Raw genomic sequence first — 22,907 nt, 5'->3', positions numbered from 1 at the left:
GGCCACTGATGTTGAGCATCTTTTCCTGTACTTATTGCCCATCTGTATATCTTCTTTGAAGAAATATCTATTCAAATCCTCGACCTATTTTTAAATTGAATTGTCTTTGTTTTAATCAAGTTGTAAGAGTTCTTTAGATAATCTCGATAGAAGTCCTTTGTCACATATGTGATTTGCGTGTATTTCCCTTCATTCTGTGGGGGTTTTTTGTTGTTGTTGTTGTTTGTTTGTTTTCTGAGACAGAGTCTCACTCTATTGTCCAGGCTGGAGCGCAGTGGTGCCATATCGGCTCACTGCAACCTCTGCCTCCCAGGTTCAAGCAATTCTCCTTCCTCAGCCTCCCAAGTAGCTGGGATTAGAGGTGCGCACCACCACACTCAGCTAATGTTTGTATTTTTAGTAGAGACAGGGTTTCGCCATTTCAGTCAGGCTGGTCTCAAACTCCTGGCCTCAAGTGCTCCGCCTGCCTCGACCTCCCAAAGTACTGGGATTACAGGCGTGAGCCACCGCGCCCAGCCTCTGTGTCTTTTCACTTTCCCAATGGTGTCCTTATAGTTTTCATATGTTCCTATCTTGATTTGTATTTTTCTTAGGAATGGCTCTTGAATTATGTCAGATGCCTTTTTGATGTAATAGCCTAATGGTGTTACTTTCCTAAATTGGTTGTTGTAATGAATGATACTGATATATAAGGCGGATCCATCCTTGCCTTCCTGGGGTAATTCTGTTGGTCAAGGGCAATTTTTCTTATGAGTCATGGTCGTATTTGAGTTAGTAATGTATTTTTTTATTTTTCTTCAACTCCATGGCCCCCCATTCACAGTTCAGACCAGGACTAGGGCCTAGGCAGAGACGTATATAGGGTAGGATCTCTTCTTTTTCTGTACAGTCAATATAAGAACAGAGAAGGCAGGCCCCCTTCTTTTTCTATGCAGTCAGTGTCAGAACACAGCCTGTGGTAAGCACCAGGAGGCCTCAGTTAGTAATATTTTATTTAGAATTTTTGCCACTATAAAAAATTTGCTTATAGTTTTCTTGTTTTTACTATATTTAACAAGTGTTGGTATTAAGGTTATGCCAGGTATTAAAAGGAAATCAGGAGATTTCCATTTTTTATGTGTTAAAATAGCATAGACATTCTCTTAAGTTCAACTATATATGCATTTAGAACTAATGCCTTTTTTGAAATGGCAATTTTTAACTATTTTATTTTCTCTGATTATTGCTCTACAGATTTCTAGTGGGGGGGATTAATTTTGATAGTGTATGTTTGCTAGGGATGTTATGTTTTTGTGCATTTGTGCATAATGCTTCATTAATTTACCTTGATCATTTCCATACCTGTGGCAATAGCTTCTTTTTTCATTCCTAAAACTGTGTGCATGCTTCTGATGTGTGTGGATATATATAGAAATATATATATATTTATACATATATATATATTTCCTTTCTCTTTTACCTTGATCAGGTTTCTCATGAATATTTTGTTGTCTTCTTTTAATTTCTTTTTTTTTTTTTTTTTTTCGAGCCTCCTGAGTAGCTGGGATTACAGGCGCACACCACCATACCCGGCTAATTTTTTGTATTTTTAGTAGAGATGGAGTTTCACTGTGTTGGCCAGACTGGTCTCGAACTTCTGACCTCGTGATCCGCCCAGTAGGCCTCCCAAAGTGCTGGGATTACAGGTGTGAGCTACTGTGCCCTGACTTTTTTTTTCCTTTTTTTTGAGACAAGGTCTGTCATCCAGGCTGGAGTGCAGTGGTGCGATCTCGGCTTACTGCAACCTGCACCTCCTAGGCTCAAGCAGTCCGGCTAATTTTTGTTGTTGTTGTCTGTTTGTTTGTTTGTTTTTTGAGATGGAGTCTTGCTCTGTTGCCTAGGCTGGAATACAGTGGCACAATCTCGACTCACCTCAACCTCTGCCTCCCAGTTTCAAGCAATTCTCCCCCCTCAGCCTCCTGAGTAGCTGGGATTACAAGTGTGTGCCACCATGCCTGGCTAATTTTTGTTTTTTTAGTAGAGACAGGGTTTCACCATGCTGGCCAGGCTGGTCTGGAACTTCCGACCTCAAGTGATCCATCCACCTCGGCCTCCCAAAGTCCTGGAATTACAGGCATGAGCCACCGTACCTGGCCTTTTTTTTTTTTTTTCTTTTTTCTTTTTTAATAGATTGAACATTTAGTTCATTTACCTTTAGCTTTTATTTTTAAACATTAAAAATAATTTGGCCAAAATATTCTTTTTTTCCTCTGTGACTCTAGCCAAAGATAAAATATTCTTTAAATATACCTTTAGCTATGTCTCAAGATTTGTTATGAAGTCTAAAATTTTGTTATCAAATGCCATCTTCAATTCGTATATGTTTAGAGAATATTTCTTCATCGAAATCTGGATTTGGTAGTTTATCGTTTTATTATCTATGATTTTACAGGATTATAGTCAATTTAGCCTGCCAAAACTCTAATTTTTAAATGTATCAAGATTTTTTTCTGGCCGGGCGCGGTGGCTCAAGCCTGTAATCCCAGCACTTTGGGAGGCCGAGACGGGCGGATCACGAGGTCAGGAGATCGAGACCATCCTGGCTAACACCGTGAAACCCCGTCTCTACTAAAAATACGAAAAACTAGCCGGGCGAGGTGGCGGGCGCCTGTAGTCCCAGCTACTCCGGAGGCTGAGGCAGGAGAATGGCCTAAACCCGGGAGGCGGAGCTTGCAGTGAGCTGAGATCCGGCCACTGCACTCCAGCCCGGGCTACAGAGCAAGACTCCGTCTCAAAAAAAAAAAAAAAAAAAAAAAAAGATTTTTTCTTCGAGTCCAAGTTACATTATTTTAAAAAATTTTTGTAAACTATGCCATGGGTCTAAGAGAAGAGAGTATATTCATTAGGTAAAGTTAAGTTATGTGTCTTGAGCCTAGCTTGTTGATTGTATTTCTCAAATCTGCTTTACTTGCTTTTTGTTTGTTTGTTTACTTGATCCATTATATCATAGAAGAGATACAATAAAATCTCCTGGCATAATTATGATTTTTCTTAAACTTTTTATTTTGAAATAATTATAGATTCATAGGAAGTTGCAAACATAGCACAGAGCCCTGTATACGCTCACCCAGTTTTCTCCAGTGATTACATCTTATAAAATCACAATACAATATAAAAATGTAGAATTTGACATTGGTACAAGGTGTGTGCATAGTTCTTTTTTGTTTTTTTGTGGTTTTTTTTTTTTCTGAGACAGAGTCTTGCTCTGTTGCCCAGGCTGGAGTGCAATGGTGTGATCTCTGCTCACTGCAACCTCCACCTCCCGGGTTCAAGCAATTCCCCTGCCTTGGCCTCCCAAGTAGCTGGAATTACAAGCATGCGCCATCATGCCCGGCTAATTTTTGTATTTTTAGTAGAGACGGGGTTTCACTGTGTTGGCCAGGCTGGTCTCGAACTCCTGACCTCATGATCCACCTGCTTCGGCCTCCCAAAGTGCTGGGATTATAGGTGTGAGTCACTGCACCAAGCCTAGTGTGTGCATAGTCTACGTCATTTTGTCATGTGCATAGATTAATGTAACAGCCACCACAATCAAGATACAGAACTACTACTCCTTTATAGTCTTTTTTTTTTTTCTTGTGAGACGGAGTCTCGCTCTGTTACCCAGGCTGGAGTGCAGTGGCGCAATCTCGACTCACTGCAAGCTCCGCCTCCTGGGTTCACACCATTCTCCTGCCTCAGCCTCCCAAGTAGCTGGGACTATAGGCACCCGCCACCACCACGCCTGGCTAATTTTTTGTATTTTTAGTAGAGACAGGGTTTCACCGTGTTAGCCAGGATGGTCTCAATCTCCTGATCTCGTGATCCGCCTGTCTCGGCCTCCCAAAGTGCTGGGATTACAGGTGTGAGCCACCGTGCCCGGCCTAGTCTTTTTTTTTTAAGACAGGTTCTCACTGTGTTACCCAGGCTGAAGTACAGTAGTACCATCATCACTCACTGCAACCTCGAACTCTTGGGTTCAAGTGATCCTCCCGCCTCGACCTCCTGAGTAGCTGAGACTATAGGCGCATGCCACAATGCCTGGCTACTTTCTAAATTTTTTGTAGAGATGAGGGTCTCACCATGTTGCCCAGGCTGGTCTCAAACTCCTGGCCTCAAGCGATCCTCCCACCTTGGCCTCCCAAAGTGCTGGGATTGCAGGCACGAACCACTGTGCCCAGACCTTTTATAGTCTTTACTCCCACCACCATCCCTAACCCCTGGCAACCAACCATCTGTTTTTCATCTCTCTAGTTTTGCCATTTTGAGAATGTTATATAAATGGAACCATACAGACTGTGATTTATTTTATTTATTTATTTTTTTTTTTGAGACGGAGTTTCACTCTGTCACCCAGGCTGGAGTGCAGTGGCACAATCTTGGCTCGCTGCAACCTCCTCCTGGGTTCAAGCAGTTCTCCCACCTCAGCGTCCTGAGTAGCTGGGATTACAGGCGCCTGCCACCACACCCAGCTAATTTTTGTATTTTTAGTAGAGATGGGGTTTCACCATGTTGGCCAGGCTGGTCTCAAACTCCTGATCTGAGGTGATCTGCCCGCCTGGGCCTCCCAAACTGCTGGGATTACAGGTGTGAGCCACCGCGCCTGGCCCAATGTGTGTGATCTTTTGAGGTTGGTTTTTTCACTCAGCATAATGTCCTTGAAAACCATCCAAACTGTTACTAGAACAATAATTCATTTCTTTTTGTTGCTGAGTAGTATTCCATATTATAGATTTACCACAGTTTGTTTAGCCATTCACCTATTGAGAGCCATTTTGCTTGTTTCCAGTCTGAGGCTATTACATATAAAGCTGTAATGAACAATCGTGTACAGGTTTTTGTGTACACATAAGATTTCCTTTCTCTGGGATGAATGCCAAGAAGTGGAATTGCTGGATCATGTGGTAAGTATTTTAGTTTTTAAAGAGGCTGCCAAACTGTTTTCCAGAGTGGCTGTGCCACTTTACATTCCTGCTGGCAATGTGTTAGGAATCCAGTTTCTCTGAGTCCTCTCCAACATTTGGTAAAGACCAATATTCAAAGAAAGGAAAATAGTTAAAATGTGCCATTTTTAAAAGGCACCAGTTCTAAATGTGTTTATAGCTAAGCTTTAAAGAAGATAGTATCTATGCCATTTTAACACATAAAAATAAATTTCCTGAGTTCCTTTTAAAAACTGGCATAACCTTAATAGCAACACTTGTTAAATATAATACAAAAACAAATATGACTTTTAAGACTTCATGTGGTTTAATGCATTTGTGCTGGTTTTATTTGTATGTGTTGAATGATCCTGAAGGCTTATGCTAGTTAGTACTTCTTTATTGTTTCTTTTATTATTATTAAAAGATATTCCCCTTTTTTGTTAATCTGTTGAATGCTTTGGACCTTAATTTCCCCCACGATAATTGTATTTTCAGACCTCCTTTCATTTTCTTGGTATTTGCCTAGTAAATTGTATAGCTTTTAAATCCTCATTGAAATATTACATAATACAGAAAAGTGCACACATTGTACATATTTAGCTTGATGATTTTTTAACAGACCAGACAAACTTGCATAGCCACCACCTAGATGAAGAAATGTTACTATCTCTCAAGAAGTCATGTTTTTTAGCTGGGTGTGGTGGCATGCACCTATGGTCCCAGCGACTTAGGAGGCTGAGGCAGGACGATTACTTGAGCTCAGGAGTTTGAGGCTGCAGTGAGCTATGATCGTGCAACTGCAGTGAGCTATGATCGTGCTACTGCACTCCTGGCTGGGTGACAGAGCAGGACGCTGTCTCTAAAAAAAATTTTTTTTTGTAAGGCCAGGTGCAGTAGCTCATGCCTGTAATCCCAGCACTTTGGGAGGCCGAGACGGACGGATCACGAGGTCAGGAGTTCGAGACTAGCCTGGCCAATATGGTGAAACCCCGTCTCTACTAAAAATATAAAAATTAGTCGGGCGTGGTGGCGGGCGCCTGTAATCCCAGCTACTTGGGAGGCTGAGACAGGAGAGTCGCTTGAACTCGGGAAGCAGAGGTTGCAGTGATCGGAGATCACACCACTGCACTCCAGCCTGGGTGACAGAGCAAGACTCTGTCTCAACAACAACAACAACAAAAATTTAAAGAAGCCATGTTTCTTTGGGGGGCCAAGGCAGGTGGATCACGAGGTCAAGAGATCGAGACCATCCTGCCCAACATGGTGAAACCCCATCTCTACTAAAAATACAAAAATTAGCTGGGCATGGTGACGCACACCTAGAGTCCTAGCTACTTGGGAGGCTGAAGCAGGAGAATCGCTTGAACCCGGGAGGCAGAGGTTGCAGTGAGCCGAGATCACACCACTACACTCCAGCCTGGGCTACAAAGCAAGACTCCTTCTGAAAAAAAAAGAAAAACAAAAAAAAAAAACAGTTTTAAAGAAGCCATGTTTCTTTGAGAGGCTGAGGCAGGCAGATCACAAGGTCAAGAGATCAAGACCATCCTTCCCAACATGGTGAAACCCCATCTCTACTAAAAATACAAACATTAGCTGGGCATGGTGGCGCACACCTGTAGTCCTAGCTACTTGGGAGGCTGAAGCAGGAGAATCACTTGAACCCGGGAGGTGGAGGTTGCAGTGAGCCAAAATCTCACCACTGTACAACAGGCTGGAGACAGAGCGAGACTCTGTCTCAAAAAAAAAAAAAAAAGAAGCCATGTTTTTGAAATGTATATAAACGTAATCATATGGCATTGCTTCATTGCTCTTTTGAGTCTGGCTTCTTTAGCTTAACAGAGTGTTCATGGGACGAGACTCATGCATGTTGAGTATAGCAATTTATTCTTTCTCATTGCTGTATAGTATTTCCTTGTATAAATATAACACAACTTGTCTATCCATTCTGATGTTGATGGGCATTTACATAATTTTTAGTTTTGAATAAAGCTACCATGAACATTATCATCTCTTTTAGTAAACATATATTTGCATTTCTCTTGAGTGAGAGAAAACTGGAGTCAAACAGCAGGGTCATAGGATATTGCATGTATTCACCATTAATAGAGACTACCAAACAGTTTTTCAAAGTTTATGTACTAGTTTATGCTCCTAACAAGCAATCTGAGTTTTGGCTGCTCCACATCCTTGCCTGCTCTTGTTTATTTCCCATCTTTTTCATTTTGGCAATTTCTAGTGGGATTATCTTATTGTAGATATGGAGGATTGTGTGGAGGATTATCTTATTATGGTTTAACTTCTATTTCCTTGCTAACTGGTGAAGTCAAGCATCTTTTTATAAGCTTATTTGCTATTTGGATATTTTCTTTGTGAAATGCCTGTTCCTTTTGCCCTTTTTCTGTGGCTGTTAGTGATTTCTAGACATTCTTGATATATTTGAGATATTAATCATTTGTCAAATATAGGTATTACAGTTACCTTCTCCCACTGTAGCATTTGCCTTTACATTTTTAATTTTATCTTCTGATTAACAGAAGTCCTTAATTTTAATGTAGTCCAATTTAGGTATCCTTTATCAGGACTTAATATAAAGCACATTAATTAAGACTATAACACTGGTCCAAGAATAGACAAATAAACTAATGAAAATACAGAGTTCAAGAATGACCCCCACATATATGATCACAAGGAGACACTACAGAGCAATGGAGAAAGGATAGTCTTCTTTTTTTTCTTTTTTGGGGACAGAGTCTCACTCTATCCCCCCAGGCTGGAATGCAGTGGTGAGATCTCAGCTCACTGTAACCCCCACCTCCCGGATTCAAGCGATTCTCCTGCCTCAGCCTCCCGAGTAGCTGCGATTATAGGCGTCTGCCACCATGCCTGACTAATTTTTGTATTTTTAGTAGAGATAGGGTTTCGCCATATTGGCCAGGCTGACCTCGAACTCCTGAGCTCAGGTGATCCGCCCACCTCGGTCTCCCAAAGTGTTGGGATTACAGACATGAGCCACTGTGCCTGGCCATGGGTAGGCTTTTCAATAAATGGTGCTGGATTATCTTGCTTCCGTATGAAAGAAATGAATCTTGACTCTAACATATACCACACGCTAAAATCCTTCCCAGATGGACTGTGGATCTAAATGTGAAAGCTAAAATGATAAAACCTTTACATGACCCTGAGGTAGGCGAAGGTTTCCTAACAAGACATAATGCATGCCAACCATAAAGGAAAGAATGATCAATGATATGGTGTATTTCTATCAAGTGCTTCATTTCACATCTTCATCATTTTGTTTTAACATACTTGATTTTATGCCTCCTATTATTTTTTTCCTTTTTTCTCCTATTATCTTTCATTTGCTTTTTTTTTTTTTTTTTTAAACAGAGTCTCACTGTGTCCCCCCAGGCCAGAGTACAATGGCACGATCTCGGCTCACTGCAACCTCCACCTCCTGGGTTCAAGCGATTCTCATGCCTTAGCCTCCCAAGTAGCTAGGAATACAGGCGCCTGCCACCACGCCCGGCTAATTTATGTGTTTTTAGTAGAGATAGGGTTTCACCATATTGGCCAGGCTGGTGTCAAACTCCTGACCTCAGGTGATCCGCCCGCCTTGGCCTCCCAAAGTGCTGGGATTACAGGTGTGAGCCACTGTGCCTGGCTGGTCATGTTTCTCTTTTTTTTTTTTTTTGAGATGGAGTCTCGCTCTGTCACCCAGGCTGGAGTGCAGTGGCAAGATCTCGGCTCACTGCAACCTCCGCCTCCTGGGCTCAAGCAATTCCCCTGCTTCAACCTCCTGAGTAGGTGGGATTATAGGCATGCACCACCACACCCAGCTAATTTTTGTATTTTTAGTAGAAACGGGGTTTCACCACGTTGGCCAGGGTGGTCTCGAATTCCTGACCTTGTGATTCGCTCGCCTTGGCCTCCCAAAGTGCTGGGATTACAGGTGTGAGCCACTGTGCCTGGCCTCATTCATGTTTCTCTTAATCCTCTTTTAGGTTTTTATTACTTTTGAGTTTTGATTGTTTGGAATTTTGATTTTTTTAATGAATTTCTGTTAGTAGTTGCCTTTACCTTCCTTACAAATATGATTGTATATCTTTTCTATATTACTAAATCCAAATAATATTGTACCGATATCTGCCCGTGGAAATTTGTAATTTGCCTTCTCCTCATTTTGTTCAGTAAATTTTCCCAGGGAATTTTTTTGTTTGTTTGTTTTTTTGTGTTTTTTTGAGACAGTCTCTGTCACCCAGATTGGAGTGCAGTGGCATGATCTCGGCTCACTGCAACCTCCGCCTCCTGAGTTCAAGCGATTCTCCTGCTTCAGCCTCCCGAGTAGCTGGGACTACAGGTGCATGCCACCACGCCCGGCTAATTTTTTGTATTTTTAATGTTTCACAGTGTTAGCCACGATGGTCTTGATCTCCTGACTTCGTGATCTGCTCGCCTCGGCCTCCCAAAGTGCTGGAATTACAGGTGTGAGCCACCGTACCCGGCCAGGGAATTTTTAAATTTCCACATAGTTAATAGTAACAGCCTTATTTACTACAGATGCCCAATTACATTGCTTTTCTTTATCCAGATGTAATTATATATCAATTGCAAGAATCCTATCTCAAAACTGCTTTCCTGTTTTGAGGTTTTTTGTTTCTATTCCGTTTACCATTGTTTAGACTATTCCCTTGAGTGTTCTCCTGAGATTGGAATATTGGCATAAAATGCTAGAAATGCTTTTATGTCTAAAATTGTCTTTTGCTCTGACAATAGAATGGTATCTAGCTAGGGTGGGTTTAGAATTCTTGGATCTCAGACCTTCTCTCGCAATAATTTGTAGAGTTTTCTTCTAACATGGCTTCTGTTTTTGCAAATACATCTAGTGCCACTGTGATCCCTTTTCCTTGTAAATGACGTGTTGGTTCTGCCTGGAAGTGTTGGAAATGTCAGTATCTGAGGTCATCGATTCAGTCCATGAGAGTTTATTGATTGGGGTGCTAAGGTGGTGAATGATTGCAAGTCTGGGATTCACAGGGATTACAAGTCAGTTTTGGGGGGCCTGTGGCAGTCCTGGATTGGGACCTATGGACATTGGTTATTATAGTACCGTGTGAGTTGCTCTGTGATGAACTGGAACTTCTATTACTGAGGGTTTTATGGGAGTCATTGATCCTATTGATGGTGTGCTGCCTGGGTTGGTGATAATTTGAGGAGCCTGTGGAAACCAGTTGATGACACCATTTGGTACACAGTTTTTGTTAAGCACTGTGGGCTATAGGGATTTAGGAGCCTGTGCAGACCTGCTGGTTTTCAGGGCCTGATGGGAATTGTAGAAGAGAAGGGACAAGTTTGAGTTTTCATCTTTGACAGAAAGAGGGTGGGCTCTGTTCTTTGCATAGAATGTACACTGAATTACACAGAAGCTCAGTTTATGCTCAAGTGGCATGGTCACTGCTCAGCCAGAGCACTTTGAAGGTAGCAGGAACCACAGTGTTTATTGTGATTCTGCCTTGAATAGAGTACCAAATGGCTCAGTAGTTAAGAAAGTATGCTTTGGAGCCAGGCATACCTGAGTTTGAATCCTTGTCCTTCTCCCTCATCTGAGTGATCTTGGGGCAAATTTCTTAATATTTCTGAACAGCTCTATCTGATGGTAAATGGGATTAGTAATAATAATAATGCCTAGTCCACAGGATGAGTGTGAAAATTAAATGAGGTACCTAATAAAACATGCCTTGCACCTTGTAATAATAGCACTATTTAAAATGAGTTGAGCATGTTCCAGGTACCAAGTAGGTGTGCGTAGAAGCATCATTTCGTTTAATTCTAACAACCCTATGAGATAAGTATTTTCATCCTGTTTTAAGATGAAGAAACTTCACATAAAGTGACTTCCTCAGATTCTAGCTAGAACATAGAAGAGCTTGAATACAAATGCTCATTCATTTTACACCAGATCTTGTGAATTTTCCCCATGTTTTGCTTTAATACTTGGTGTGGGTTTTACCGAACTTTTCTCTTCTGCAGCATCCAGCACAGTGAGCCTCCCCTGGGCACTACCAGAAAATATTTGTGGGTGAACGTGGAGTGATGACCATATGGACACTGTCTTTCCAGGGTTTCTTGGAGCCTCTGCAGAGTCTGGGGGCCAGGCTCCTTAGTGGAAACTGCAGGATCTTCCTTCTGACTCCTGCTTGCCTCGCCCCAGCAGCTCCAGTTGAGTCCGCAGACGCCAGCTCAGCTTCCAGCTTGGGAAAGAGTGGGGTTGTCAGCAGGAGAGCCTGAGGGCTGAGGCCCAGCGTGAACATGGCAGCTAATGGGGACTCTCCCCCGTGGTACCCGGTCGTGGCTGCAGAGGGACGTGGCAGCTCATGTGAGGTGAGGAGGGAGAGGACCCCAGAGGCAGTAATTCATTCAGTGAGGAGATACCCTGACCTGTCCCCAGGGCCTCAGGGCAGGAGCAGGTGAGTCAGAGGAAGCGGCAGATTCCAGACCTGCTGCCCTGGAGACAGATCAGGGTCCTCCCACTGAGAGTGAGCACCACTTGACTGATGCGGCCACATCCAGAGCCCCACGTGTTTCAGTGGACAGGGTAATGTGGCTGATTACACTAGAGGAGAGGGAGGATGTGGAGGGTGAGCCCCACAACCTAGGGAGTGGGGGCAGCTCCCTGCAGGGCAAATGAGGGTGAGGTCCAGGTGGAAGCAGCCACTATCCATAGCCAGGGAGACTCCATCCCCCACCCCAGCACCAACCCTTCCCTCTCTGTCGGCTCTTTATAGACGTCAGCTGATCCCCACCAGTGCCCACTTCCCCCGGGTCTCTGGGGATCTGGCAGTTTCTCCTCTATCCTGATTTAGGTAGAGAAAAATCCTTTTTCTTTGGAACTTAGAGACTGGCAGGGTAGTAGGACCACCATAGTCTCTGGAACCCTTCTGGCTTTCCCTCCTCCTTTCAAAGATGAATAAAATGGCCAGGCACAGTGGCTCACGCCTATAATCCCAGCATCTTTGGGAGGCTGAGGCGGGTGGATTGCTTGAGGTCAGGAGTTCAAGACCAGCCTGACCAATATGGCGAACCCCCGTCTCTACTAAAAATACAAAAAGTTAGCTGAGCTTGGTGGCGCATGCCTGTAATCCCAGCTACTTGGGAGGCTGAGGCAGGAGAATCGCTTGAACCTGGGAGGTAGAGGTTGCAGTGAGCTGAGATCACACCACTGCACTCCAGCCTGAGTGACAGAGTGAGACTCCGTCTCAAAAACAAAAAAAAAAAAGATGAATAAAATGCCCCAGAAGACACATGACTCGCCCAGGCCTCTCAGGTTGGCGGTGACAACACTAGACTGGAGTCAGGTCTCCTGACTGTGTCTTCCACCCTCACCGCACCACAGCTGAGATCAGGTTTCCTGCTCAGAGCTCCCGTTCAGATCAGAGTTCCCATTGAGATTCTGTAAGCCGAGGAGGACCACGAGCGAGCCAGACCCTGCCCGACAGCTCCCTCCTTTCAGACCTGCCTGTGGATGCTGTTGACTCTAGAAGGGTTCATTGTCTCAGGGGCTCAGGGTCATGTGGTCATTAGGATAACATTAAACTTGTAAATATTATTTTTTTTGGTCATTTTATAACTTCATAATAAAATATTAGAAAGTATAGTTTAGCAAATAGAAGAAACTAAAAAATTACTTGTCGTTCCAACATTACCCAAAGCTAACCAGTGTTAACATTTAGCTGTATTTCCTTTCAGTGGTTTTTTCCTTTGTGTGTGCATGTGTGCATGTGTGTGAGTATACATGTGGGGCCTGAGTGTGCATGCATACTGTACACATACACATATATAGCTAAAGTTTTAAAACAGAATCATACTCTTTGGTTACCTCATTTTTAACTGGGCAGTTTAACATGGTTTGCTAGGCAGCAAGTATTTTTCTTTATACACTTATGATGCCCATAATTTAGCCAGTTTGCTATTTTTTTAATTTTATTTATTTATTTTAATGTTTTTTCCTCTGAGGCAGTCTCCCTCTGTTGCCCAGGCTAGAGTGCAGTGTTGCAATCTCAGCTCACTACAGCCTCAATCTCCTGGGCTCAGGCGATCCTCCCACCATAGCCTCCTAAGTAGCTGGGACTACAGGCACATGGCACCACACCCAGCTGGTCTCAAGCTCCTGGGGTCAAGTAATCTTCCTGCCTTGGTCTCCCAGAGTGCTGAGATTACAGGCGTGAGTCACCACCATGCCCCGCAAATTTTATTTTTAATTGACGAATAATAATTGTGTATATTTATGGGGTACAATGTGATGTTTTGATATTTGTATACATTGTAGAATATTTAAATCAACCTAATTAACATATCCATTACCTCAAAGACTTATTTCTTTCATGATGTGAACATTTAAAATCTGCTCTTGGCCGGGTGAGGTGGCTCACGCCTGTAATCCCAGCACTTTGGGAGGCCGAGGTGGGCGGATCACGAGGTCAGGAGATCGAGACCATCCTGGCGAACACGGTGAAACCCTGTCTCTACTAAAAATACAAAAAAATTAGCCGGGCGTGGTGGTGGGTGCCTGTAGTCCCAGCTACTCGGGAGGCTGAGGCAGGAGAATGGCATGAACCCAGGAGGCGGAGCTTGCAGTGAGCCGAGATCGTGCCACTGCACTCCAGCCTGGGCGACAGAGCAAGACTCTGTCTCAAAGAAAAAAAAAAAAAATCTGCTCTCTTTGCAATTTTGAAATAACATTACATCATTATTAACTAGCCACCAAACTGGAAAAGGTCTCAAAAACTTATTCCCTCTAACAAAAACTTTGTATACTTTGACCAGTGTCTCCCCATCCCCCTACAACCAGTCCACTAATAATGTGCATTTAGGGTATTTGAGGTTTTCTATTGTGATTAAACTACTATGATAAAATTCCTACATTTAAATCTTTTTGCCAGCTGGGCATGGTGGCTCATGCCTGTAATCCCAGCATTTTGGGAGGCCAAGGCGGGCAGATCGCTTGAGCTCAGGAGTTTGAGACCAGCCTGGGCAATATAGTAAGACTCTGTCTCAACAAAAATACAAAAATTAGCCGGGTGTGGTAGTGTGCACCTGTAGTCCCATGTACTTGGGAGACTGAGGTGAGAGAATCACTTGAGCCCAGGAGGTTGAGGCTACAGTAAGCCAAGATCACACCACTGCACACCAGCCTGGGTGACAGAGCGAGACTCTGTCTCAAAATAAATAAATAAGTAAATAAATTAATACATCTTTCTGCCAAGTCATTGAAATTATATTTTTCAGTCAAAGGTATAGGGGCATTAAATAGCAAGTGAATCAGTGCTCGACAGTAGTACACTTCCACCTTGTCTAAGCTCTGCTCAGTCATGTCAGTCACGGACCCACAGATTAGGGCCATGACAATGTGGTCCTCCCCACTCTTGCACATGGCCTCTTGCCCAGCCAACAGTGGGGATTTCTAGAAGAACGATTCTGAAAGGCACATTTCTCCATTCATCTCTTCCTTCCTAACCACAGATCTCTGACCCACCTCAAGAAGAGATGGAAATGACTGAGACCCTGGGGGGAATATTACTTATTGACTTATTTAATTGGTTAGGGTCTTGGTGTTTTCATTAAACATCAGGGAGCAGGGTATAGGCAGAGATACCTAGGAACCAATAAAAATGTCCCCAGGGTTTGAGGAGCAGCCAGTTGTACCAAGAAACAGTGGCTGAAGATGGAGAATAAGCAGAGGGATCAGTAAGGTAAAGAGAGCTGGAGGGAGCCACAAGGGAATAAGGAACAGGGACCATGGTGCACTTACTAGAGATGAAGAATAGCCAACGGGTCCAGGATACAGGTAGAAGAATAATGAAACAAGCAGGACATGAGTCAGACGCTGGAGCCAGAGACCAAGAAACAGTTGCTGAGGCTGGAGAAGTGGTAATCACTGGGGAGCAGGGAAGAGCCGAGGGTTAAAGAACAGTGAGAAGGATCATGAAATAGGAGGAGGTACCAGGAAATAGAGGAACCAGAAAGCAGCCAGACAGAGCAGTCAGTATCCAGAGGGGTGAGGAAGCAGAAGAATCAGATAAAATGGAAAAAGCAAACATATCCAAGGAACTGGGTATGAGCCTGAGGGACAAGCAACTTCCCGAGGAACCAGGAAGCAGTTCTTGGTTTAGAAGAGAGCTTGAGGGTATAGGCAAAAGACAGAGATACTAGGGAACAAGAAATGGGAAATATGACCCAGAGAATGGATTGCAGCCAGAGGAACCAGGAGACAATTGCTGAGGCTGTAGAATGGGCAGAGGGATCAGGGAAGGGACAGAGTCCGTGGAACAGGTGGAAAGATGAGAGAAGAGCCTCTGAAGCTGTAGAATGGCCTAGAGTACTGTGGAACCTCTGAAGCTGTAGAATGGCCTAGAGTACTGTGGAACACCTGGAGCAAGGAACGGTCACTGAGGCTGGGGGGCAGCCAGAGGGAGCAGCCAAAATGTGCTTGGGGCTGAGGATCCACCAGAGGCCCTGGGAAGTAACCAGAGGAACTAGGGAACAGGTCAAGTGAGCATTAAACATGTATCCAGTGTGGGGTAGCAGCCTGATTGACCAGTGGCCAGCTAGAGAGACCAGAGGAGAACCAGAAAGAATGGTATAACTGAAGCGAGTTAACAGCCCGAGGGCCCAAACAGTAGTTACTGGCGTGAAGGCACAGTTGGAGAGGCTGGGAAACAGCCAGAGTTCCCAGGACCATGCTGGTTTGCCTGTGACTGAGGGGACATGGGACTTCCAGTGCTAAAACAGGAACATTCCTGGGCAAACTGAGACACTTGGCCACCCTACCCAGGAAGGAATCAGAGGAACCAGCCAATAGTTAAATGTAATGTGAGTAATGGAGACAGTGCAAGTACAGAATCCAGCCGTGGCATAGAACACGCAGTAGTGCATTTTAATGGGTAAGGGCATAAGCTAGCTAGTTAGGCACTGCTCAAAGTGTGGTCCACGGACCAGATGCGTGAACACCACGGGAGAGCATAGTAGAAATTATTCAATGGCCAGGCACGGTGGTAATCCCAACACTTTGGGAGGCCAAAGCAGGAGGATTGTTTGAGGCCAGGGGTTCAAGACCAGCCTGGGCAACATGGTGAAACCCCATGTCTACATATATATACACACACACACACACACACACACACACACACACACACACACACACACATATATATATATCAAAAAAACTAGCCAGGTAGGGTGGTACTGAGGTGGGAGGATCATCTGAGCCCGGGAGGTGGAGGCTGTAGTGAGCCGTGATTGTGCCACTGTACTCTAGCCTGGGTGGCAGAGTGACGCCCCGTCTCAGAAAGAAGAGGAAGAAGGGAAGGAAAGAATGGAAAGAAAGAAATGTACTCAAGGAACTGTCCAAGGACAGGGAAGAATCAGGAGACTAGAGATTAGTCAGCAGAATCCAACAGCAGTCAGTCTGTGTGAGCCAGGAACAGCTGGAAGGAACAAGAAAGGCCCTTAGGGACCAGGGAACAGTCAGGTAGACTAGCACACAATCAGAATGGTGCCACAGAACAAGGATCAGCTGGAGGGACAACAAAGGGAGCACAGGGCAGTCAGAACAAGAAACAGGAGGCATGAATAGTTAGAGGGATCCAGGTAGAGTCAAAGAAAGCAATAAAAGAACGGGGGTACTCAGAAGGAACAAGAGCCATTTAGAGGGAATAGGAAAGAGAGGGACCAAGGAAAAGTCAGAGGGAACAAGAACCAGCAGAGGGAGCAGGGACAGATCTGGGCAGGCAGAAAACAGCTGTACAGGAAGCAACAAGGGAAGCGGGGGAAAGCCAGAAGGAGGGAAGAACAGTTGCAGGGCCACAGAGAACAGTCCCGGGGAACAGGAAACACTCAGATGGACAGGGAGGAGTAAAGTAAAAATACAATTTAAAAATTAGCTGGGCATGGTGGGGTGCACCTGTAGTCTCAGCTATTCAGGAGGCTGAGGCCGGAAGGATCCCTTGAGCCCGGGAGTTTGAGGCTGCAGTGAGCCATGATTGCACCACTGCCCTCCAGCCTGGGCAACAGAGCAAGACCTTGTCTCAAAAAAGTAAAAAAAAAAAGAAAATATCCTTCATGTTTTTTTCACAAAGACCGAAGCAGGGTCTCTGCGTACTGGCTACCAGCTTGTCTACGTCCCATGAGACAGAAACACCCATGCACACAAGTTACAGGGAGCAGGCTTATTACTTACAGGTAGGCAGTCAGGGACAGCAAAAGCCTACGATTCATTGCAAGCTGGTCCCCCAAGGCTCATGAAAGCTGCTCGGTGCAGCTGGAGTCTCATCTGCGCATGCCCCACTTGCGCCACAGCTGAGGGATCCCAGAAAGCAGCCCGCGTGGGGTTTTATACCCTAGGACAACCCAACGTTCAGGGCTAAAGCACTGGACATCCTGTTTCCAGGAGAGCCCCCAGCTCTCTCTCCTGTTTGGACTAGTCCCTCCACAGCTCACGATGTTCCATTTCCAGCACATTCTACAGTTATTCTTGAGAACTGCAAGCAAGAAAGAGGAGACAACTGGGTTGGTCCAGGGCCACCCAGAAAATTATCCTGCAAAGACCAGGGCGCCCCCAGCCCAGGGGGAACCTACAGAGCAGCTGGGTCCCTCGCCCCAGGCTCACTTCCAGCCATGCTCCTATGTGCCCTGGAAGCCCTTCTGCTAGGCCTGGGGCAGAGTGAAAGGGCAAGATCACACCAGGAGGTGACAGAAGTATCCTGAGGCAGGAGTGAGAGCAGCCCTGAAGCAGGAGGCCTGAGCCCCCAGCCAGCTGCAGGGTGGGACAGAGCAGGTGCCTAAGGGATCAGGGACAGACTGGGCAGTCGGCAGCCAGTCCTGGCAGCAGAGTATACTCCCAGGGGTGAGGGTGCAGAATGTGCTGGGACTGAGATGACCCTGAATGGAGACATAGCTGCATGACTAGCTGGAGAGCCATTAGGCTCTGGGATGGGGGCCCTTACCTAGTATGAGGAAGTCCTTGTAGGAGTCCTTGTGGTGGTAGGGACACACACCATCCTCCATGGTAGATACTGCCCAGAAAAATGACACCTTTTCATATGTGGCAGGTGAGGCTGGAATCTGGGTGTGTCTGTGTTATCAGCTTTCTCCCCAAATCTCTCCAGAGCCCTCTTTCACCACCCTACACATTCCTTCCCAGCCATGGTGGAGTCCAAAGCTTCTATTTTGGTGGGGGAAGGGACCAAACAGGGCAGTGTACCTTGTCTGTATTTCTGTTGCATCTGTCAATGCTTGTAATGCCTGGCATGGTGTTTGTGCATGTGAATGTGGCATTGTTAATGTGACCTTCATGACTTCCAGGGAGGGAGAGACAGGTGAAGTGGTTTTTTGTCTACCAGCTCCCAGTGCATATAATAAAAGTTTTTACAGCCAGGGGCTGTGGCTCATGCCTGTAATCCCAACTACTTAAGAGGCAAGAGGGTCGCTTGAGCCCAGGAGGGAGGCCAGCCTGGGCAACACTGTGAGATACCCTCCCCCACCACCATCTCTTTAAAAAAGTAAAAATAAAATTTAAAAATTAGCTGGGCACGGTGGTGTGCACCTGTAGTCTCAGCTACTAAGGAGGCTGAAGCGGGAAGGATCCCTTGAGCCCAGGAGTTTGAGGCTGCAGTGAGCCATGATTGTACCACTGCATTCCAGTCTGGGCAACGGAGCAACATCCTGTCTCAAAAAAATAAAAAAAGAGGCCAGGCATGGTGGCTCACACCTGTCATAGCAGAACTTTCGGAGTCTAGTGGGCAGATCACTTGAGGCCAGGAATTCTAGACGAGCCTGACCAACATGGTGAAACCCCATCTCTACTAAAAATACAAAATTAGCCAGGCATGGTGGCAGGCATCTATAATCCCAGCTACTCAGGAGGCTGAGGCACAAGAATTGCTTGAACCCAGGAGGCAGAGGTTGCAGTGAGCCAAGACTGCACCACTGCCCTCCAGCCTGGGCGACAGAGTGAGATTCCATCTCAAAAAACAAAAAAAAGGAAAAAAAGAAAATATCCTGGCCAGGCGTGGTGGCTCAAGCCTATAATCCCAGCACTTTGGGAGGCCGAGCCGGGTGGATCACCTGAGGTCAGGAGTTCAAGACCAGCCTGGCCAACATAGTGAAACCCTGTCTCTACTAAAAATACAAAAATTGGTTAGGCATGATGGTGGGCGCCTGTAATCCCAGCTTACTAGGGAGGCTGAGGCAGGAGAATCACTTGAACCCAGGAGGTGGAGGTTGCAGTGAACCAAGATCAAGCTACTGCACTGCAGCCTGGGTGACAGAGTAAGACCCTGTCTCAAAAAAAAAAAAAAAAAGAAAAGAAAAAGAAAATATCCTTAATATTTTTTTTACAAAGACAATAGATACTGTACATATATTGAATACTGATTTTTTTTGAATACTGATTTTTTAAATCACTGTTTTTAAACCTTTTTATCATGAAATATTATATATATTTTGAATAATGCCACTAGAAATATTCTTGAATGCATCTCCTGTTGTACATGTGCATATATTCCACGTGGGCGTATATATTTCCATGAGTGGACTCACTGTGTCATATTGCTTGCATGTCTTCAACATTGCCACTTAGGGCCAAAATACTTTCCAGCGTGATTGTAGCAATTCCTACCTCCTCCATCAGCAATATGAGAGTTCTCCTTGCACCATATTCTCTTCAACACTTGGTACTATCAGTCTTTTTCATTTAAGACTTTCTAGAGGTTGTGTAGTGGTATCCATTGTGGTTTTAATTTGTATTCCCTTGCTACTAAGAAGGTTAAATCTTTTTTTATTCGTTTATTAAAGCCTTGGATTTCCTCTTTTGTAAAATGAATGCTTCACCCATTTTTCTACTAGGTGGTCTCTTTTTTTCTTACTGGTTTGTACAAGTTCTTTACATCTTCTAGCTCTGAGCCTTTTGTTGATAATGTATGTTGGAGATATCTTCTACTCTGTGACTTTGCCTTTGTTTTCTTTTAATGCTGTCTTTTAAATGAATAGTAGTTCTAAGCTTTGTTGTAGAAAGACTTATCAATTTTCATGGTTCATGTTTGAGAACTATTTTCCTAATTCAAGGTCATGAAGATAGCCATCCGTATTATCTTCTAAAGGCTTTATAGTTTTTGCCTTTCACATTTAAGTCTATAATACATCTGGAATTTATATATATTTTTGAAATGAGATTTCACTCAGTCACCCAGACTGGAGTACAGTGGCACAAACATGGTTCACTGCAGCCTCCACCTTCCAGATTCAAGAGATCGTCCCACCTAGCCTCCTGAGTATCTGAGACTACAGGTGCATGCCACCCCACTTAGCTAATTTTTATGTATGTGCTATATATTTTATTTTTTTTGTAGAGACAGAGTCTCGCCATATTGCCCAGACTGGTTTTAAATCTGGACTCAAGCAATCCTCCTGCCTCGGCCTCCCAAAGTGCTGGGATTACAGGCATGAGCCACAGCACCTGGCCTTGGAATTGACTTTTTTTTTTTTTTTAGACTGAGTCTCGCTCTGTCGCCCAAGCTGGAGTGCAGTGGCCTGGTCTTGGCTCACTGCAACCTCCGCCTTCTGGATTCTAGCGATCCTCCTGCTTCAGCCTCCCAAGTAGCTGAGACTACAGTCACGTGCCACCACGCCCAGCTAATTTTTGTATTTTTAGTGGAGACGAGATTTCTCCATGTTGGCCAGGCTGGTCACCAACTCCTGACTTCAGGTGATCCACATGCCTCAGCCTCCCAAAGTGCTAGGATTACAGGTGTGAGCCACTGCACCCGACCTGTACTCTATATTCTGTTGCAATGGATTATTTGTCTGTCCTAGCACCAGGACAACAATGTCTTAAATTTCCATTGCTTTGTAAGTCTTGAGGTCTTGTAAAGCATGTCCTCCCACATTGCTTTAATTATTCAAGAGTGTCCTGGCAGGCCGGGCACAGTGACTCACGCCTGCAATCCCACTGCTTTAGGAGGCTGAGGCAGGAGGATCACTTGAGGCCAGGAGTTCTAGACCAGACTAGGCAACCTAGGGAGACCCCCATCTCTACACAATACAAAAAAAAAAAAAAAAAAAAAACGAAGCAGGGTATGGTGGCGTACGCCTGTAGTTGAGGCTGCATTGGGCTGTGGTTGTGCCATTGCACCCTAGCCTGGGTGACAAAGTGAGACTGTGTCTCTGAAAACAAGATACAAAATAATTTTTTTTAAAGAAAATGTCTTGGCTATTCCTGGCCATTTGCATTTCCACAGAAATTTTAGAATTGGTTTGTCAGATTTTACAAAAATCCTGTTGTGATTTCAATTGGGATGGCATTGAATGTATTGATTTCTGCTTTTTAAAGGCCTTCTTTTGGGTTTTACTCTATTGTTTTTTTTTTTTTTTTTTTTTTTTTTTGAGACGGAGTCTCGCTCTGTCGCCCAGGCTGGAGTGCAGTGGCCACATCTCAGCTCACTGCAAGCTCCACCTCCCGGGTTCACGCCATTCTCCTGCCTCAGCCTCCCAAGTAGCTGGGACTACAGGCGCCCGCCACCTTGCCCGGCTAGTTTTTTGTACTTTTTAGTAGAGACGGGGTTTCACCGTATTAACCAGCATGGTCTCGATCTCCTGACCTCATGATCCGCCCGTCTCGGCCTCCCAAAGTGCTGGGATTACAGGCTTGAGCCACCACGCCCGGCCTCTATTGTTATTTTTATAACGTCTTTATTTCAATGCTTAATGCATGGAATTTTGGACTTTATTCTTTTGTAATATAAGCACTGAAGACCCTAATTTCCACTTTAGTTACCATTTCTTAATCCAATAAATTCTTACATGTACTGATTACATTGATATTTAGTGTATCTTCTTAGAAGATCAGTTATTTTGAACTGTATTTTTAAACTTTAAAATGATGATTTCTGAAAAGTTTCATCTTATTACTGATTTCTGACTTAAATACACTTGGTTTAGAGATGGTCTGTAAGAGATGGTTTTTGTATCTTCTCTATCTGTGTGCCCTTCCTGGGCCATCTCATCTGTTTCCCAGCTCTATATGAGAACTCCCAGATCTTACCTCTATTCTAGCCCAACATCCTATTGTATAACTCCCTGCATGTTTTATTTCAACATGGACAAAATGTAACATTATGTTTCATTCTTTGTTTCACCTTTATTTCAACATGGACAAAATGTAACATTATGTTTCATTCTCTTCCCCACTCCCTTCCTAATCTACTAGCCCCTCTCAGTATGTAACACCACCCTCTGCATGGTTGTACAAAACCAGTAACTGAGAATTGCCCTAGAATTCTTTCTTTTTCTCACTCCCATAATTCAGCCTCTTTAAAACACAGTATCAACACCTTCTTTTTGTTTATTTGTTTGTTTGTTTTTGAGATGGAGTCTCACTCTGTCACCCAGGCTAGAGTACAGTGGCATGATCTCAGCTCACTGCAACCTCTGCCTCCTGAGTTCAAGTGATTCTCCTGCCTCAGCCTCCTGAGTAGCTGGGATTACAGACACCCACCATGCCTGGCTAATTTTTGTATTTTTGGTAGAGACGGGGGTTCTGCCATGTTGGCGAGGCTGGTCTCGAACTCCTGACCTCAGGTGATCTGCCTGCCTCAGCCTCCCAAAGTGCTGGGATTACAGGCGTGAACCACCACGCCCGCCAACACCTTCTTTTACTTGCCCATGACAACTACTGCCTTAAGTCCAGATTGTCTTATTCTTTCACATAAACTCTGTAGTGCATCTCCAGATCGATCTGGACTCACCCATTTCAAACATTCCTCGTGATCTATCCTTTTTTTTTTTTTTTTTTTTTTAAGAAGGAGTCTCACTCTGTGTCACCCAGGCTGAAGTGCAGTGGTACAAACTCGGCTCACTGCAACCTCTGCCTCCGGGTTCAAGCAATTCTCCTGTCTCAGCCTCTCAAGTAGCTGG

General features: G+C 44.5%; 1 protein-coding gene, 1 long non-coding RNA gene and 1 pseudogene across 24 annotated transcripts in view; 1 reads left to right on the top strand and 2 right to left on the bottom strand.

Annotated features, from left to right (window-relative positions):
• The window catches only part of ZNF41 (zinc finger protein 41), a 42,402-nt gene that overhangs the window by 7,504 nt on the left and 11,991 nt on the right, over nt 1-22,907 (top strand). For 6 of the 23 annotated variants that reach the window (XM_015127294.3, XM_015127292.3, XM_077988578.1 and 3 more), the window contains exon 2: nt 11,061-11,321. The exons of 5 other annotated variants lie outside the window; for them this stretch is intronic. In XM_015127294.3, coding sequence (XP_014982780.2) covers nt 11,250-11,321 — 72 coding nt within the window. In that variant the 5' untranslated portion in view covers nt 11,061-11,249. Of the gene's footprint in view, nt 1-9,350; nt 9,426-10,970; nt 11,408-22,907 lie in introns of all 23 variants that reach the window. 12 more of the 23 variants (XM_077988575.1, XM_077988582.1, XM_077988584.1 and 9 more) reach the window with 4 other exon arrangements.
• Nucleotides 804-975, bottom strand: LOC114675234 (small nucleolar RNA SNORA51; annotated as a pseudogene).
• LOC144338574 (uncharacterized) lies at nt 1,487-17,053 on the bottom strand. Its single transcript, XR_013412815.1, has 2 exons — nt 16,250-17,053; nt 1,487-2,129 (listed from the first exon to the last, which is right to left on the bottom strand). It is a non-coding gene; the product is annotated as an uncharacterized LOC144338574 (long non-coding RNA).

The sequence above is a fragment of the Macaca mulatta genome, chromosome X, assembly GCF_049350105.2.
Source record: "Macaca mulatta isolate MMU2019108-1 chromosome X, T2T-MMU8v2.0, whole genome shotgun sequence".
NCBI classification, from domain to species: Eukaryota; Metazoa; Chordata; class Mammalia; order Primates; family Cercopithecidae; genus Macaca; species Macaca mulatta.
The sequence above is the reverse complement of the archived record's forward strand: the minus strand, read 5'-3'. Positions and strand labels throughout refer to the sequence as shown.